A 16,804-nucleotide genomic window follows, 5' to 3' on the forward strand; every position below is an offset into this window, starting at 1 on the left:
TTTCCTCCCCGCATAAGATAGGGCACGCGCTGACCAGGAAGTAAACTTTGCTGATACCTTGTCTAACAGAGGACTGTAATCACTTATTCGCAGCTTCCTATGCATCAGCGGGAGACCAAGATAACGGATAGGGAGTGAACCGAGGTTGAAGCCAAGCGTGTCAATGCGTAAGGTTTCATCCTGGTTCACTCCTGCTAGGAATAAATCCGTTTTGTCTTTGTTCATAGACAGACCAGAAAGAACCGAGAAATCTTGAAGCACTTTTGTGATGTTCTCCAGAGAAGTCCTCTTGCCATCAAAAAATATCATTATATCATCAGCGAATGCCAAGTGAGTTACCTGGGGAAACAGAGCCTGATGATGATGCCCAATGGCGTTGGAGTTGAATTGTTTGTTTAGCAACTGGGTGAATACCTCCATGGCAAGAGTGAAGAGATAAGGGGAAATTGAGTCTCCTTGTCGTAAACCCTTGGCTCCCCTGATAAAACCACAGCTTTCTCCATTGACAGCTACAGAGAAGGTTGTCGTAGTGATGCATTCGGTTATTAGCTGAACAAAATGCTGAGGAAAACCCATCACCTTTAGGACACAGATAATGAACTCCCAGTTAACTGAATCAAAAGCCTTCATTAAATCCACCTTGAGCATGCCTCTGTCCGAAACATTCTTATGATTATATCTCTGGACTAACTCAGTTGCCAGTAAAACATTCTCCACCAGAAGTCTGCCCGGGATGAAAGCCGATTGAGAGTTAGAGATGAGTTCCGGGAGAACTTCCTTGAGTCGGTTTGCAAGTAGCTTCGACACCACCTTGTAAATAGAGTTGCAACAGGCAATAGGTCTAAACTCCGACATTCTGGAAGCACTTGGAGATTTGGGGATCAATGTGAGTAGTGTGGCGTTCCACTGCTTGAGAATTTGACCAGATTGGTAGAACTCCATAACCGCTGCAATCATGTCAGCTTCTACTGTGTCCCAATGCGCAGTAAAAAATTCTACACTGTATCCATCTGGCCCCGAAGCCTTATTTCTTGGTAAGGAGAAGAAACCGGCTTTGATTTCCTCTGCAGTAAAAGGTCTTGAAAGAATCTGCACCGCAGAGGCAGAACACCGCTGAGATATGATGTCTTCCAGCACATCAATAGATGGAGAGTGAACAATCCCTTTGCTTCCTAAGAGTTGTTTGTAGAAATCCACCGCAAGCTGTTGGATCCCTAGCTTCGACTCCACCACTTGATCATTGTCGTCCAGCAAGAAAAGGATGTGATTCTGTGCTTGACGAGCCAAGACAACTCTATGAAAGAACTTAGAGTTCTTGTCACCATTTTCCAGCCAGCAGATTCTGGATTTTTGCCTCAAGTAAGATTCCTCCGCTGATGCTAGAGTGCACCAATTCAAATGAGCCTCTTTTTCGAGCTGAGCCGAAAGTGGAGATGGGGAGGTCAGTAGCGTTTGTTGGAAATTCTGCAGATTTTCAAAAGCTTCAGAAGTTCGCTTTTCTAGATCAGAGTAGTTGTCATGAGCGAAGTCCTTTATAACCCTCTTCAACGCCTTTAATTTTTTAGAGACCAGAAGCATTTTGGAGCAGTCGAAGGTCAAAGCTTGCCACCAAAGCTTTATTAGAGGCCTAAACTCCTCATTTTCGTTCAGCAAGGCCAGAAATTTGAAGGGTTTGCGGATCTTTGGTTTACCAGTGTCCAAGAAGATACAAGCCGGGCTGTGATCCGAGAACCCAGGTTCCCCAAAAACTCCTAATGCGTTTGGGAAGGCTACCATCCACTCATCATTGACTAAGATTCTATCCAGCTTCTTCGAGATTGGATCTATAGCATGCTTGTTTGACCAGGTGAACTCATTACCACAATAAGGAAGGTCTGATAGGCGAGAGTTTATCAGACATTGCTTGAGATCTCGCATTCCTCTTGTCGACAGGTTTGAGCTGGGATTAGAATGCTCCTCCGAGGATAATATTTGGTTGAAATCACCTGTGACAAGCCAAGGCCTATTCGTGACGTTGGTGGAATCTGCAATTTGATGGATCTCGGACCAAAGGGCCAATCTTTCCTCCCTGCTTACTGAAGAGGCATAGACTATGGATATTACCAGGTCAGAAGGAACAAAAGGAAGCTTCACTAAGCAAGTGATCATTTGGAGAGACTTAGATAATATAGTAACCTTTACCGAAGGATGCCAGACCACCCAGATCTTCCCTAGATGAGAAAACTCATAGTTATCCGCCAAAAACCACCCAGGGAGAGCACGCGAGACTATATGATGCGCTTTCTCCTGAAGAACATGGGTTTCTATAATCCCACCAAAACAAGGTTTATGAACCTTAATCCAATTCCTAAAACTTCTCCGCTTTACAGGATCATTAAGACCTCTTACATTACGACAAAAAATATCCATTACTGGGATATGGACTTAGAGGAATTTAGGGCCTCCAGCCCTGGCACGAGACTCCTTCTTTTTCTGCATTCTCTTTGAGATAACCCGAAGAAACCGATCCGCATCCTCTTCCGGGTTGTTTTCCTCTCCAGTCAGACTATCAGGATCTGAGTCTACCTGGTGAGACCCTCCTTCCGCCTCTTCTCGCGGTAAGTTGTGGAAAAGGTTCGCCGATAGATCCACACAAAGCTGACCTGCATCACAGTTCTGCTGAAGGTTCACGGGTGGAAGTGGAGAAGATAAGGGGCATGTAGCAGTTGGTGCATTGGCAGCAGCCAAATTAGAAGTGCCTCCTTGCTGAAGAGATCGTGCCACCTTCTTTCCAGAATTGACCGGTTGCCACACTGCATTTGTTCTTGCTTGGGTGCCAGGTCGATTCGCATCAGCAGAAAATTCAACTATAGGGAGCTGACTCTGGATTGGCTGCTTCCCCATCTTCTTAGATTGAGCAGAACGAGGACAGCTCTCAGAGGCATGCTTCACAGAGCCGCAGAATCCACATGTCGGTGGAGCCTTTGTACAACGGAGACTGTATGACCAATACTCTTACAATGGGTACACAAGGAAGGCAACCAAGGACTCGTAACATGGATTCTCTTAATCTGCCCAGATTCAAACCGAGCATTGACCGCCTCAGGTAGGGGCTTGCGGGGATCAATGACCGTATAGACTTTGGCTACCTCAATGTTGATGAGCTTCTCAGTTTGTGGATGTAGGCAAACCGGGTGTCCAACAAGTCCAGCTATGTGTTCTAAGCCTTCCCTGTTGAAAAATTCTAATGGTACTCCATGAAACTCTAACCACACAGGTACCCTTGAGAGTTCTGGCTTCTTTGGAACAATGTCCGGAGACCATTTGGCTACAAACATAGTTTGTCCATCAACTTGCCAAAGGGGTTGACTCAGAATTCTGCGTCTTGTATTCGGACAAGGCACCTTAAACAGGAACGAGTTTCCTTCCATCTTGGATACAGTGATATCTCTGTGCTGTCGGCTCCAGATGCCATTGACAATGGCATGGACAACTGCACGGTGAGGGGGTTCCTCGTAAAACTGCCCCAAAATAAAACTCTCCCAAGACTTCTTGTTCTTCTCTATGACCGAGTTTGGAATGGTGACACAGATCTCTCCTGAGTCAAGCGTGAAAGGGTTACCCTTCTTCTCCATGTGAACTGTGTCACTTTTAACCAGGTCTCGCCAGGGAGACTGTGATGTTTGTTCGGGGATGACGGCCGAGACTTTAACTGGCATCGCCGAGGGAAGGACAGCGGGAGTAACGTCCTGAACTTGATTGGGCATCGCGGGTGAAGGAACAGGTGCATTTACCGGCCCGTTGGTAACTGTAGCTGCTTCCCCCAAATTGACAGATCTAGGGATTTCAGATCTAGGATTTTCGATTGCTACAAAGTCAGTCACAGCGGTAAGCATTTTGCAGGAATCAGACTTGACCTGGTTGGCTGAGATCCTCGTGGATTCAGGCAACAAACATGGTGATGTAGCGGATGATGCGGCTCCGGCTGAATGTGGAGATTCAGGCGGATTGCTCTGCACCGGAGATGAACTGGTCGAAGCGGATCCAGTGGGGATACCGCGAGGGGGCTTTTTCTTAGTTTTTTGTTTGCCCATGAGGGGCAGAGGTGACCCACGCCGAGATCGGCGGAGGTGGGGAGTAAACAGAAGGGATCGCGTTTTTAAGAGGAAAAAAAAATCAGAGGGAGGAAAAAACTGAGGAAGAGAATTTTCAAGAATTAATCTTCTGTCAAGTCTTTCATCAGGTTTTGTTTTTGTTTTTGCATGTTAATACACACGTCGGGGTTTTATCGTCTTACAATCATTTTATAAATTTTATCCATCTCGTTGTAAGGAAATGGAACGTATCAACATGTTTTAACAAACCAAAAAATGGAACTCTTGTCTGGCTCACATCAATGTAGATAATTACCTTTTAAATGTTATTTATATAACTCGATCTTAAATATAAGACAAACAGAATGTACTTAGACGTAGTTGCAAGAAAATGGAATATACTGTAGTTGGATATTGAAGATTCCAGTTTCTTTGATAGATAGTAGCATATAAATGCGCATTTCACCCGCATATATAATAGATTATTATACTATTAAGATGCAAAATAAAATAAATAAAATAAACAAACACACACTACTGTCAAGTTTGATAATCAATTGAGGGACATCAAATACCGATCGTTGGTTGTTTTATACCTTCAAAGCACTATCTTGTCCGAAGTAAGTAAAAAAAGGAACAAGTGGCAGTAAAAAATAATAAAATTGATTGCAAGATCAGGAGAGAGGGGTAAAGCTAAAATGAAGGCAAGAAACTCGTGAAAATAATAATTGATCCATCTCTATCCACGAAGCCCCCACACTTATTTAGTAACGCATACGCACCACTTGTGGTTGCATGCACATTTATTTCCATAACGACAAAACTTTGTGTATAAATTCTACTATAATTATTTATTTATGTTGACATAACTCACTCACTCAGTCACTATAGCCATATGTTTGTGTTTCATAGAAACACATATTTTAATTTTTAGATGCTCTAGCTAGTCCTTTTCTATTATAAAATATACTAACTTAGTACTGATAGATTTTTAAAATAGTATTACAGCTCCTTCATATATATATATATATGTACACTGATTTTTACAACAATCAAAATCTTCTAACCAATGAGATCCTAAATGTCGAAATTGTATTCAAAATGGAAGTTACGACTTACGAGAGTATAGGCTAATAATAATGCAAGAAAACATAGTGAAATTCAAATTTAAAGCTTCAATGATTTTGTTACGACGCAGAGCATTAATTAGAGAGGCGACACAACTGACAAACATTTTTCCACTACGATGCACGTCTTCAGATTAATAGTACTATAATACATCGTTGATCCCTCTCTATAAATATTTTACAATATTATTATTAGGTTAGCCAAATTGTTTTAGAAATTAGAAAATTCATAACACTCGTGCAAGTACAATCGAACAATTTAAAATACAATATAGTAACCGTTATATTCACATTGGATGATGATAATATAAAAATGTGGAGACTAATCTAATGTAGATAACCTATCTCTTTGTAATAGAGACAGACCTGAGAGATAATGGCTTTATGGGCCCAATAAGTTTTTTCAAAAAAGCCCATTGATAAAGTTGCCGACGTGTCGGGTACTGCCACGTGGGTGAAATCAACGGATCTGAGTGAATCACTCACTGAAACAAATTTTCAAAATTGATTTGAACCAATGGTTCTTCTTGGATCCATCACTAAGAGCCTTCACGTGGTTCAATGCCACGAAATCTCTGAATAATAGCAACACTTTTTTGTTGCTACGGAATTGAGATATTTTGTTTGTTTGTTTGTTTTAGTAATGGCGATTAGGTTGAATCATACTGTAATTCCAGTGAGCGTGAAGCTCGGAGCTCCGGCGGCGAGAGTATCGGCTCGGAGCTCTTTACCGTTTAGCGTCGGAGACTGGCGTGGTGGTGTTTCTACATTTTCTGGTGCTAGATCGCCGTTGGTTTTTGCCAAAGTGAAACAGAGAGAAGAGAGTACTACTAATGAGGAGGATGAGGAGGATCCAGTTCCAATTGAAGATTCCGTTGAGGACAACGACTCTACTACTGATCAGCTCGTAAGTTCTCTAGCTCACTCGTCGTCGTATCCAATATTTTTTGTTTGATGGATCGCTCTTGATTTGAAAGGTTGATGAAGAAGTTGTGCATTTCGAAGAGCGTGATTTTTCCGGTACAGCTTATGTTCCCGTGTATGTTATGCTACCAGTAAGTCTTCTTCTTCTTCTTGATTTTTTTTTGATTTGGTAGGCTAGAGATGTGTTGTTTTGTTGATTTGGCTGTTGTTGTATGATATAGTTGGGAGTGATTGATATGAATTCGGAAGTAGTGGAACCGGAAGAGCTTTTGGATCAGTTAAGAACCTTAAAGTCGGTTAATGTTGATGGTGTTATGCTTGACTGCTGGTGGGGTATTGTGGAGGCTCATACACCACAGGTCTATAACTGGACTGGTTACAAGAAACTTTTTCAGATGATACGTGAGCTTGGACTTAAGATACAGGTATATCATTTGCTTTCATTTGCCCTTCACTGACAATAATATAGCTGAGTTTGTTGCTTGAGATTAGTTTAATGAAATGATATGAAGACTTGAGCTGAACCTTTTCCATGGTTTTGACTTATCCTGACTTCAGGTTGTTATGTCGTTCCACGAATGTGGAGGCAATGTTGGAGATGATGTGCATATACAAATCCCTGAGTGGGTTAGAGAAATTGGTCTAAGCAATCCTGACATATACTTCACTGACAGAGAAGGTAGGCGTAACACTGAGTGCCTTACTTGGGGAATTGATAAGCAACGGGTTTTAAGAGGACGGACTGCTCTGGAGGTATGGCTTTACTCTATCAAGTTATCATGATCGAATTTTTAGTTCAGTGATAATATATTTTCCATTCAGAAGACCATACGAAACTTTTTAATGAATAATTTGTAGGTTTACTTTGATTACATGCGAAGCTTTCGGGTGGAATTTGATGAATTCTTTGAGGATAACATCATCTCTGAAATTGAAGTTGGACTAGGTCCATGTGGGGAGCTGAGGTATCCTTCATACCCTGCACAATTTGGGTGGAAATATCCTGGTATTGGTGAGTTCCAGGTAATACTTTTCATGGATTAGAAGCATATTATCTTCCATTGCTATTTGGACTACATTATGTGCTTGGTGATTAGACTACATTCTATCTTCCATTGCTATTTGGACTTAAGTTTACTTACCAATATATATTCTCTGATGCGCTGTCTCCTGTCTGAGCAGTGTTATGATAAATATTTGATGAAGAGCTTAGAGGAGGCTGCAGAGGTAAGAGGCCACAGCTTTTGGGGCAGAGGACCTGATAACACAGACACTTATAATTCAACACCACATGGGACTGGGTTTTTCCGCGATGGAGGCGATTATGACAGCTACTATGGTAGATTCTTTCTTAATTGGTACTCAAGAGTTCTGATTGACCATGGTGATCGTGTTCTTGCAATGGCGAATTTGGCTTTTGAAGGAAATTGCATCGCTGCGAAGGTAAACAAAGCTCTATTGATGGGGCAAGTGAACTATATATTTCTCTGGGTTGTGCTGATCGAACCATTTTGTCTTTCCATTTCTGGAAATCAGCTCTCAGGAATACACTGGTGGTATAAAACAGCTAGTCATGCTGCTGAACTCACTGCTGGCTTCTACAACTCCTCAAACCGTGATGGCTATGGTCCAATAGCTGCAATGTTCAAGAAACATGATGCTGCTCTCAACTTCACATGTGTGGAGTTACGAACACTTGATCAACATGAGGATTTTCCAGAGGCTCTGGCGGATCCAGAAGGTCTAGTTTGGCAGGTAAAAACTTCTTCAAGTTAGGCTTTAATTGGTTTAGGCCAAAATCTTAACTTGCCAATTCTGATTTCATGTTAATTTTCAGGTGCTGAATGCTGCTTGGGATGCTAGTATACCTGTTGCTAGTGAAAATGCTCTTCCTTGTTATGACAGAGAAGGTTACAACAAGATACTTGAAAATGCAAAGCCCCTTAACGATCCGGATGGTCGCCACTTATCTTGTTTCACTTACCTGAGGCTGAACCCAACTCTGATGGAGTCTCAAAATTTCAAAGAATTTGAGAGATTCCTCAAACGCATGCATGGTATAGCTTTCGATTCATATTTTCCTAGTGGATTTTAGTGCCTCCTCAAGGTTTTTATAACCTGGTGTTACCTTCACTTGCAGGTGAAGCCGTTCCAGATCTTGGTGTACCTCCAGGGACACAAGAGACCAAGTCGGAGTGAATATATGTAGTCAATCATGCTAATAAAAATACAGGCACTAAGCACTAATCTGTTAGTGCCTGGTTATTAAACGAACGTTCATGGCTTGGCTTAGCAACAGCATAGCAAAGTTGGATGGAGTCAAGATCAAGTTTATAGTTGTAGCTACAAACAAGTGAGGTTGTCAAATGAACAGCGTATATAGTATTACAATATATAAGAGTTGTATCTATTGATATTTCAGAAGAAATTGCTAGCAACAGCACAGGAAGTGGCACAAAAAGAGCTTGAACAATAAAGAAACCCTTAATCTCTCAATAATGAATTTTCATCTACTTTGCTGATCTGAAACTATATCCTAGATTCTACATGTACACCTATAACAAGATATTTTCATGTTTCTTGACCACACAACAAAGCTGCAGATTCCGTTTTCTTGAAGATCATATGTCCACTGTCGTCATTTACAGGAAAACGGCAATCTATGAATTGATTCCATTTTCTTCTCACTCCTTTGAAAGACCACGGGGACGGGGATCCTTCCATGCCTGATCCTGCAGAGCTTTCTCCTTCTTCTGTATCATGGAATGTTCCATAAGACGGTGATGGAGACATGGGGATGTTCAACGAAGCTGCCTTCATTATAGCCGCTCTGTATTCTTCGTCATGATCCTCAACAATCGATTTTTGGCGCACTATTTTCTGCTCCGCTGGAATCTGCATAACTTGGTCCTCTTCCAGCATTAACTGAAAAAAGTTCACCACACAGAAATAAATTTGTCAGAACTCATGATCTCCCAAAGCTGAAGCAGTCCTATGAAGCAGAATACATTTAAAGGTACTCACATCGAGAGCTCTCTGCGATTCCCTTTCAATCCAAATGATAGCGTGATCCGCTGTTGCATTACAGGAGAGAACAATCTGCTCAAATCTCCCATCAACTGGGACAGCTGTTCTCACAACAGGTGGATATCTTCCTAATCTGCACCAAGGGCATGGTTTTCACTTTAACTCGTCTTCGAGTTGTAGAAAACGATTTTAAAGCACATAAGTATATAAATAAAGAATAAATTACCTTAAGGGCTTGCGCACAACGATGTGGTATAACCTACCAGGAGCATATAGACGCCTTGCATCTTTGAGTTTTTTCTCCTCGAATGTGAATGTATCTTTCAAACATGTGAGACACAACAAGCATGGCAAGCTGAAGGTTTAAGATGTAACAACAAGAGCATGAGATTTTTTCTTCTTCTTCTTCTTCTAAACTTAGGCTAATAACAACTACTTAGTTTTTTGAAATATTAATACTAGTTCCATACCAAATAATTGACTTGAAGACATTCTCTAGAGCTGTGGTAGTCCGAGGTAAGAAATCATCCTGGTTTATTCAGAGCAGTACGTAAAATGGATCAGAAGATGCACCTAAGCGAGAGTCGATGGAGGCCAAATTAGACAATCATCATACCTGTAGAACAATAGAGTTTATGACATCTGCATATGTCACAGCTAGATGGAGAGACATACATCTTGGAGGAGCAATAGCAAAACATCTAATCCTCTTCCTCTCTATGTTCCCCAACCTAGCCCGGTTTTGAATCACAAACAAGACAAGCAAAGACACAACCCCTGCACCTAGCGAATGTCCAACAAACGTCAACGAATAGCTCGGGTTTGCCTCGAGTAGCTCCCTTAAAACCACATGCTCCTCTTCGAAAACCCACATGGCAGCCTTTAACAACCCGTTATGCACATAACCTCCTTCAAACTTGGTCTGTCCAAGTTTGTTATCAAGCAGAACAGCATAATCACACTCTTTAGCCAAATTAAGCCCTCTAATGGCCAAGACGACATCGCCGTTGTCATGATCCAAGTAGATCATGTAAGGCGTCACACGGCCTTGAGTCTGATCATAGTCTTTCTTGAGAATAACATGATATGGGTCAATCCCATAACCACCAGGAGGTGCCCACATAGGGTCATGAAGATCCTCCTCATAAACGGCTAAGATCAAACGGCAGATCCTAGGGATTGGCTCAAACTCATCTGATGTAGCAGATCCCCAATTCTCACTCTCGTGACCTGCTGTGTACAAACATTTCTTCCACAACCAATGGGCACAACCCAAACAGTATACACATTCAAGTACAGGAACACAACACAGTATCGACATGACAACCTATGAAGCAAGCAAGCATTATATACTGAATTGGAAACTTTTGTGGCAATGGGATCGGACTTTTTTTTCCAGCAGAACCAACTGACACGGGATTAGTCAGTGTGGATCAAGGGGTTCTAAGAAAAAAGACAGAATCATAAGCTGGTCGGATCAAACTGAGTTCCAAGATTTGTGTCCCAAACCATCAGGAACAACTGTAAAAAAAGAAGTTTTTTTTTTTTTTTTATTAACAATAAATCATATCTTTTGGCGCTGAAGAAGACACGAGTCAGAGAGAGAGAAGACAAGTTGGATTTGTTTTATCAACGAAAAGTTCAAAGTCAAAACACAGTTCGTAAGACGAAAACGATGAAAGAGTGGTTGTGAGAAGAATCTACTCACCATAGATGCTCGAAAGATTCCTCGAGACCAGCGGAGAAAGAAAGTGGACAGACCAGACAGACGTGCTCTTTCGTCTTCGGAAAGTTTCCTGTCGGATCGGATCTGGGCTCTACGTTGGAGAGACAGCGTATGTGGTCCCTCAAAGTAATTGGGCTTTTAGCTGTAAGCCCATTAAATTTGTCAGTACTCTTTGGTTTGCTTTGGGACATGATTAACACGTTTCTCCCTCCAATTAATTGGTTGGAAAAAATCAAATTCGAAATTATTGCGGTGTCTATAGACTCTATCGTACACCGTAGGGTACTGGATAATTTTGTTTTTTTCTTGTATGGTCAGAGGAGCAGTGATTGATTGAACGATTTTGACTTCGCCGGCCATTCACACTTCATCATGAACACTGAATCAGGTATTCCGATAACTTTTATCGCCGGAGAAATCAATGAACGAGAAGTTGAACTCAACGATTCTGAATGACTATTTATTTTTATTTTATGGTTAATTTCTTTTGGTGTTTGTAGTTGTCGAGTTCCTTGGGAATGTGCCGTTGTTGCAGCGGCTACATAGTTCTTCTCTGGAGCGAATTGCCCAAGTCGTTGTGTTCAAGCGTTACGGTCAGTGATCACTTCATGATTCTGGGATTTTTATTTTGTTCTCATCCCGTAGTCAATTTGATTAGGGAACTTCGTTATGCACTAATCAGTGATTCTTAGAGAGACAGAGATTATTATGTGATCTTCTTTGTCCTATGTGTTTCACAATAACAGACAGAGGTGATTATGTAGTTCGTGAAAATCAAGATGTGGATGGAGTTTATTTTCTCTTGGAAGGACAGGTGCGTCGTGTTAAGTTACTTGTGTGTTATTAGTAAGGCTACTGCAACGGGTTATTTTTTAACTTTTTTTTTTACTTCTTTTGTTTGCAGGCTCAGGTTCTGATATCAGCCGGAGAAGAGTTCCTTTTGAAACGATTTGATTTCTTTGGCCATGGTGAGAGGATGGTTCTTACAAACTTCAATTTCCATGTTTTTTTTTCTGAAAAATTTGGTTCGGTAATAGGGTTGGATTCTATTGATTCTTATACAGGTATTTTTGGGGATGTTTACCCAGCAGATGTTGTTGCTCTTTCAGAGGTGTTTGCTTACATTTATCTCTTCTTTCCTTAGCCTGGCTTTGGTTTCCTTGAGCTCATGGTATGCTCATACTGAGTACTGTTTTCATTCCTCTTCTTGCAGCTTACCTGCTTACTGTTGATGTCTGGTCATCTTGCTTTGCTTGAGCCAAAGTCTGTCTGGGATTCAGATAAGGAACTTGAGTCACGCTGTCTTGTGGAACACATATTGTATCTGGAACCAGTAGATGTACGAATCTCCCCCTCGACTGCCCTTCATTTAGTTCCGTCTCATTTCGTATGATTAGTATTCTAGCCATTAGCATTTACCATTATGTGAAATCAGAATTATAGCATTTTTCCTTTCACATTTCCTCAAATTTATGTTCACCTCATACAATACATACTACTTTTAGCTTTATAACAGTCTTTCTCTGCCAGCAAAATTGAGCAATCTCTAATTATTAGTACTTGTATCCTGAAGTTGAATGTATTCAGGGGGTTCACTCCACCCAATGCTCCAACCTATGGAAAGGTTTATGGAGGGCAGTTAGTTGGACAGGTATGAGATTTTATCATGCTAGGCTGCCACATCATATATTTATTAACCTGTTATATGCTATTTATATCACGCCAATGAAAAAAGCTAGTAATCACTGTGACACAACTGCATTCACTTCGCAGGCACTTGCCGCAGCATCAAAAACTGTTGAAACTATGAAGATAGTCCATAATTTTCATTCCTATTTCCTTCGTGTTGGAGATATAGATAGTAAGAGCATAGTTTTAATGTTCTTTTGCAAGCAAGAAATTGCTTTTCCTCCTACCTAAAAACCATGCCTGCTGCTTTCCCCGGATTTCTCTTCACCTCATGCATCTGTTACACTTAGCAAATTATCATAGTTTGCTATTATTGCAGTTCCCATCATATTTGAAGTTAATCGCTTACGTGACGGCACCAACTTTGCCACCAGAATAGTAGATGCTAAACAGAAAGGAAAAACCATATTCACCTTGTTCGCGTCATTTCAGGTTTCATGTTATATTCCACAAATACTTCATTATGAATCTCCATGCTTCTCTTGCTATTTCATCATGAGCGATAGTCTTTCACGCTTTCACTTTTTTTTTTTTTTTTGGTTTTGCAGAGAAAGCAACAAGGTTATATTCACCAGGAGTCAACCATGCCTCATACACCAGCTCCTGAAACGGTAAATCAATTCTCCTACTTTGAGGCTTATTATTGTGATAATTTCCAATTTTCATCCCTATCTACTGCAGCTTCTACCAAGGGAGGAGATACTTGAACGGCTTGTAACTGACCCTCTGCTACCTAGGTAAGTGGAAGTAATTTGCCAGACCAATTACTCCAAGAGCTCAGAGTCACACACTTCTCAATTGCTTCTTCATTTCAGGGATTACCGAGACGAAGTTGCAACTGAAATTAATGTTCCATTCCCTATAGATATACGATTTTGTGAGCCAAAGGATTCTACTGAACAGACGAAGTCTTCTCCAAGGTTACCCTAGTTGTCTAACTCCTGAATAAATCAATTTTGTTGTTTACTACTATAGAGCGTATTTCATCCTGTCATTTTTAAACATAATTGTTTACGTGGGTACTGATAAGAACTAAACATTCTTTCCTAAAATCATCTTGCAGGCTGAAATATTGGTTTAGAGCAAAGGGAAAACTTTCTGATGATGATCAAGCTTTGCACAGGTGAGCAACTCTACTTCAGTGGTGTTAAGCTGAAAGCCGCCTAAAAACTCTGTACCTATCCATATGATCTAAACGATTTAAATTGTAGTGTTTACCTTTTAACATTCTAAGGAGTTCACCGATCAGTGATATATAAGTATCACCGGCTGTTATAGTGGAAACAAATCCAGATTATCTTAACATTGACAATTAGAAGGGGGTGTTTGGTAATGTATATATCTCTTGCTGACTTTCTGATTGTTATACAGATGTGTGGTTGCATATGCTTCAGATTTGATATTCGCCTCTATCAGTTTAAACCCTCACCGCAGAGAGGGCATGAGTGTAGCTGCTCTTAGCCTGGACCACTCGTAAGCTTTTTCTTTTCTTATAGCGAAGTGTGAGTTTGTACTATGCTCATAACATATGTCCAAACCACGTAATTTGTATATGTACAACGCAGGGGCATACATAAATACATACCTGCTCTATTGGCTAAAATCTAGATTTTTCCATCTCCAAAAACAATGCCTCAAGTAATTGTTTCTTACTTTTCTAATGTCCGTTTGCAGGATGTGGTTTCACCGATCGCTAAGAGCTGATGATTGGTTGCTGTTTGTGGTAAGGAAATCTCATGTTTTTCTTTTTCTTTTTCTGCAGAATACGAGAAGTTTCTCTTTCAGAAGAGAAAGTTATTACTGTTAGAAATCCAAATGTTTGTTTAGGCAAACTGAAACACAAAATTGCCCTGAAAACACTTTGCGCAACTTTGAGTTGTTTTGGAGAGCCATAAACCATTATATTAATATGGTGCGTCTTTAATCTGAAGACACCTATAGGGAAATTAACAACTACGGTCTACAGATTAGAACAACTTGCTTGTTTAGCTGATATTTGTCAAGTATATAGATCTACAACTTAGGGATTTTTTTTTATCTTTGTGTTTTATATGTACATGTTAAAAGAAGTAAACCACAACATTTTTTGTGCTTATTGTCAAAGGTCTGACTGAATCCTTTAGAAATGAAAACTCTGAGAAAGAAAAATATACTTACAACATTTCCCTTATGCAGATCGTGAGCCCAACCGTGTTTGATAGCCGTGGTTTTGCCACTGGCAAAATGTTCAACAGAAAGGGAGAGGTACGTTGTTGCATCAAAGAAAGGAGAATCTAATGTAGTTTTGAAGCTCCCATTTGAACTATATATAGTAGAACACAAAAATCTGCACAATCTTTTTTTTTCAAGTGGTAAAGACACATACAGTTTGAGAATTTGTGTGCAGCTGGTGGCATCTTTAACACAAGAAGCTTTGGTAAAAGAAGCTGTGAATATTAAGCCCTCCTTCGGGTCCAAGCTGTGAAGTCATGTAAGATTGACAATGAGAGAAGAATTGCTGCATCTGTTTACACATCAAGGCCACATTCTGCATATGGTTTTCGATTTTCACAATTATTTGTACACAAGTTTTGTTTGTAACTGTTTCAAAACAATACAGTGGGATATAAACTTATTAGTAAAAGTTGTTTTAAAGTGGGGTACACACAACGACGTCGTATTACTGGAGGAACCTCTTATAACGTTATTATTATTATGACAGTCCAAAGACAGTAAGACACGCTCCTCAATTTTGAACCTTGAGTTATCGCCGGAGAATCGCAAATCTAAACGGGATATTCAAAGTTGATGGAATCCATGGCTCCAGATACGGAACTTGACATCGATGAAGGAGATCTGGAGAATTTGGAGTCAGAAGTGAAGCAGATGGCCAAGAAGATCTCCGAGTACAGACAAACCCTACCGGACCTTCTCCGGAACACCCTCGATTCTGCGCTTTCGTCTCTCGTACCCGTAATTCCCAACGTCGATGCAGGCAGGTTCCTTCTTTCTTTCTTTGTTGGGTTTATCAATTTGGACTTTGTTGGGTTTATCGCTTTCTTTCTGGTAGAGTAATTATGTAAGCAGGTCGAAATTTAGGGCTTTTCCTTGAAAATTGGGTATGTTTTGGGTTCATGAGATAAAATCTTAGTTGGGCACGTTTTGGGTTCTGTTTCACCTTTTTGATTCATGTTTTTAGCTTCTGCACCTCAAAACGGATAGTTATTTTTATGATTTTGCTTGCATTATGACTGTGTTGTTACATTGTCATGTATCAATTGGAAAAATGGTTTATGTAAGACTCGTATTTTGGGTGTATCTTGTTCCTCAAAATGTAAAATCTTTGCAGCAGAGTCGAGTGTGAGAGTAATGAGTTGTGTAATGATGAATCAATAAACAGTAAAACTTGGTTTGTAAAGTTCTTACCTTAAAAAGCTAGAGTCTTTATCTCGTTTTCGTCTTCTGCTATGTCCCCATTGTGTACTTCATAAGAGACTTTGTTTTGAAGAACTAGTGATGCTATCTATGTTCCCATTGTGTACTTCATAAGAAACTTTGTTTTGAAGAACTTGTGAAGGGTTCACAGTATTGTAGAGAAACATAAGAGCTTGCTGTGATGTGATTCTTGTCATCTTCTTCTCTTATTTGTATGCTATATTAACATAATAATACTGTAGTTCACTAAGAGACTTTGTTTGAGAAGGGTTCATAGTATTGTAGAGAAACACAAGAGCCTGCACTGATCCTCGTCTTCTTCCTCTTTTATCAGTATGCTAAATCAACCAATCAATGGTGTTTTTTTGTATATATGCAGAAACACAAGCATCTGTGGTGGTGGGAACTGAAGTAGAGCAAGACTGTAGAGAGAAAATGATTCGGCTTAAGGAAATAATGTCAAGGAACGCTGCAAATATACCCAAAGTTGTAAAGAGAATGCGAGATTGTATAGAGCGTATGGACAAACTCGATTCATTGGACGTTACCACCATTCACCCGGCTTTCTTTCAGAAGGCGAAGAATTAACTGACTGGTAGATCTATTTCTCCTTGATGTTTAGGCTCTCCCTTAGTATTTCTTACGAAAGATATCCTGCTGATATGGGTTAATAATTCTAGATTGATTTGACACGTAAATTGGTTATATGTAATTCTAGATTGATTTGACACGTACATGGGTTCGGTTAAAACAACATGATCTTTGATTATGCAAGTACTATGGAGGAGAGATTAATTAAGACTTGTTACTGGAAAAAAAAAAAA

General features: G+C 40.2%; 4 protein-coding genes across 5 annotated transcripts; 3 read left to right on the forward strand and 1 right to left on the reverse strand.

Moving 5' to 3' along the window:
* LOC104711996 (beta-amylase 2, chloroplastic) lies at positions 5,733 to 8,534 on the forward strand. The gene is made up of 9 exons (XM_010428787.2): positions 5,733 to 6,107; positions 6,178 to 6,255; positions 6,346 to 6,549; positions 6,683 to 6,877; positions 6,983 to 7,147; positions 7,307 to 7,567; positions 7,661 to 7,879; positions 7,962 to 8,181; positions 8,265 to 8,534. The coding sequence occupies exons 1-9, from the start codon at positions 5,844 to 5,846 to the stop codon at positions 8,321 to 8,323; spliced, it is 1,665 nt and encodes a 554-aa protein (XP_010427089.1). The 5' UTR covers positions 5,733 to 5,843; the 3' UTR covers positions 8,324 to 8,534.
* LOC109124527 lies at positions 8,516 to 10,967 on the reverse strand. The gene is made up of 6 exons (XM_010428778.2): positions 10,860 to 10,967; positions 9,768 to 10,672; positions 9,622 to 9,680; positions 9,378 to 9,506; positions 9,149 to 9,284; positions 8,516 to 9,049 (listed from the first exon to the last, which is right to left on the reverse strand). Exons 2-6 carry the CDS (start codon positions 10,470 to 10,472, stop codon positions 8,696 to 8,698), a joined length of 1,383 nt encoding a protein of 460 aa, XP_010427080.1. The 5' UTR covers positions 10,473 to 10,672; positions 10,860 to 10,967; the 3' UTR covers positions 8,516 to 8,695.
* LOC104712013 (acyl-CoA thioesterase 2-like) lies at positions 11,129 to 15,215 on the forward strand. Of its 2 annotated transcripts, XM_010428809.2 has the most exons (17): positions 11,130 to 11,265; positions 11,378 to 11,470; positions 11,624 to 11,691; positions 11,782 to 11,845; positions 11,942 to 11,988; positions 12,091 to 12,216; positions 12,451 to 12,528; positions 12,651 to 12,738; positions 12,886 to 12,998; positions 13,115 to 13,177; positions 13,248 to 13,303; positions 13,382 to 13,486; positions 13,630 to 13,689; positions 13,938 to 14,039; positions 14,241 to 14,289; positions 14,742 to 14,810; positions 14,953 to 15,215. In XM_010428809.2, exons 1-17 carry the CDS (start codon positions 11,250 to 11,252, stop codon positions 15,028 to 15,030), a joined length of 1,275 nt encoding a protein of 424 aa, XP_010427111.1. In that variant the 5' UTR covers positions 11,130 to 11,249; the 3' UTR covers positions 15,031 to 15,215. The 2 variants fall into 2 exon arrangements, with proteins under 2 accessions (XP_010427117.1, XP_010427111.1); XM_010428815.2 differs by lacking the exon at positions 12,651 to 12,738 and having other exon boundaries at positions 11,129 to 11,265; positions 12,465 to 12,528.
* On the forward strand, positions 15,267 to 16,804 carry LOC104712005. The gene is made up of 2 exons (XM_010428799.2): positions 15,267 to 15,540; positions 16,360 to 16,804. Exons 1-2 carry the CDS (start codon positions 15,354 to 15,356, stop codon positions 16,566 to 16,568), a joined length of 396 nt encoding a protein of 131 aa, XP_010427101.1. The 5' UTR covers positions 15,267 to 15,353; the 3' UTR covers positions 16,569 to 16,804.

Source organism: Camelina sativa, chromosome 2 (assembly GCF_000633955.1).
Source record: "Camelina sativa cultivar DH55 chromosome 2, Cs, whole genome shotgun sequence".
NCBI lineage: Eukaryota > Viridiplantae > Streptophyta > Magnoliopsida > Brassicales > Brassicaceae > Camelina > Camelina sativa.

What these genes read in the sequence shown, in the direction of transcription:
- LOC109124527 (XM_010428778.2), bottom strand. Translation starts at nt 10,472, where the DNA reads ATGTCGATACTGTGTTGTGTTCCTGTACTTGAATGTGTATACTGTTTG. An exon ending in GTCTTCAAGTCAATTATTTG is followed by an intron (nt 9,507 to 9,621) that starts GTATGGAACTAG and finishes TTAAACCTTCAG; the next exon opens with CTTGCCATGCTTGTTGTGTC. An exon ending in AATCGCAGAGAGCTCTCGAT is followed by an intron (nt 9,050 to 9,148) that starts GTGAGTACCTTT and finishes AACTTTTTTCAG; the next exon opens with TTAATGCTGGAAGAGGACCA.
- LOC104711996 (XM_010428787.2), top strand. Translation starts at nt 5,844, where the DNA reads ATGGCGATTAGGTTGAATCATACTGTAATTCCAGTGAGCGTGAAGCTC. An exon ending in GAAATTGCATCGCTGCGAAG is followed by an intron (nt 7,568 to 7,660) that starts GTAAACAAAGCT and finishes TCTGGAAATCAG; the next exon opens with CTCTCAGGAATACACTGGTG. An exon ending in ATTCCTCAAACGCATGCATG is followed by an intron (nt 8,182 to 8,264) that starts GTATAGCTTTCG and finishes CTTCACTTGCAG; the next exon opens with GTGAAGCCGTTCCAGATCTT.
- LOC104712005 (XM_010428799.2), top strand. Translation starts at nt 15,354, where the DNA reads ATGGAATCCATGGCTCCAGATACGGAACTTGACATCGATGAAGGAGAT. An exon ending in AATTCCCAACGTCGATGCAG is followed by an intron (nt 15,541 to 16,359) that starts GCAGGTTCCTTC and finishes GTATATATGCAG; the next exon opens with AAACACAAGCATCTGTGGTG.
- LOC104712013 (XM_010428809.2), top strand. An exon ending in ATTTTCTCTTGGAAGGACAG is followed by an intron (nt 11,692 to 11,781) that starts GTGCGTCGTGTT and finishes TTTTGTTTGCAG; the next exon opens with GCTCAGGTTCTGATATCAGC. An exon ending in ATGATTGGTTGCTGTTTGTG is followed by an intron (nt 14,290 to 14,741) that starts GTAAGGAAATCT and finishes TCCCTTATGCAG; the next exon opens with ATCGTGAGCCCAACCGTGTT.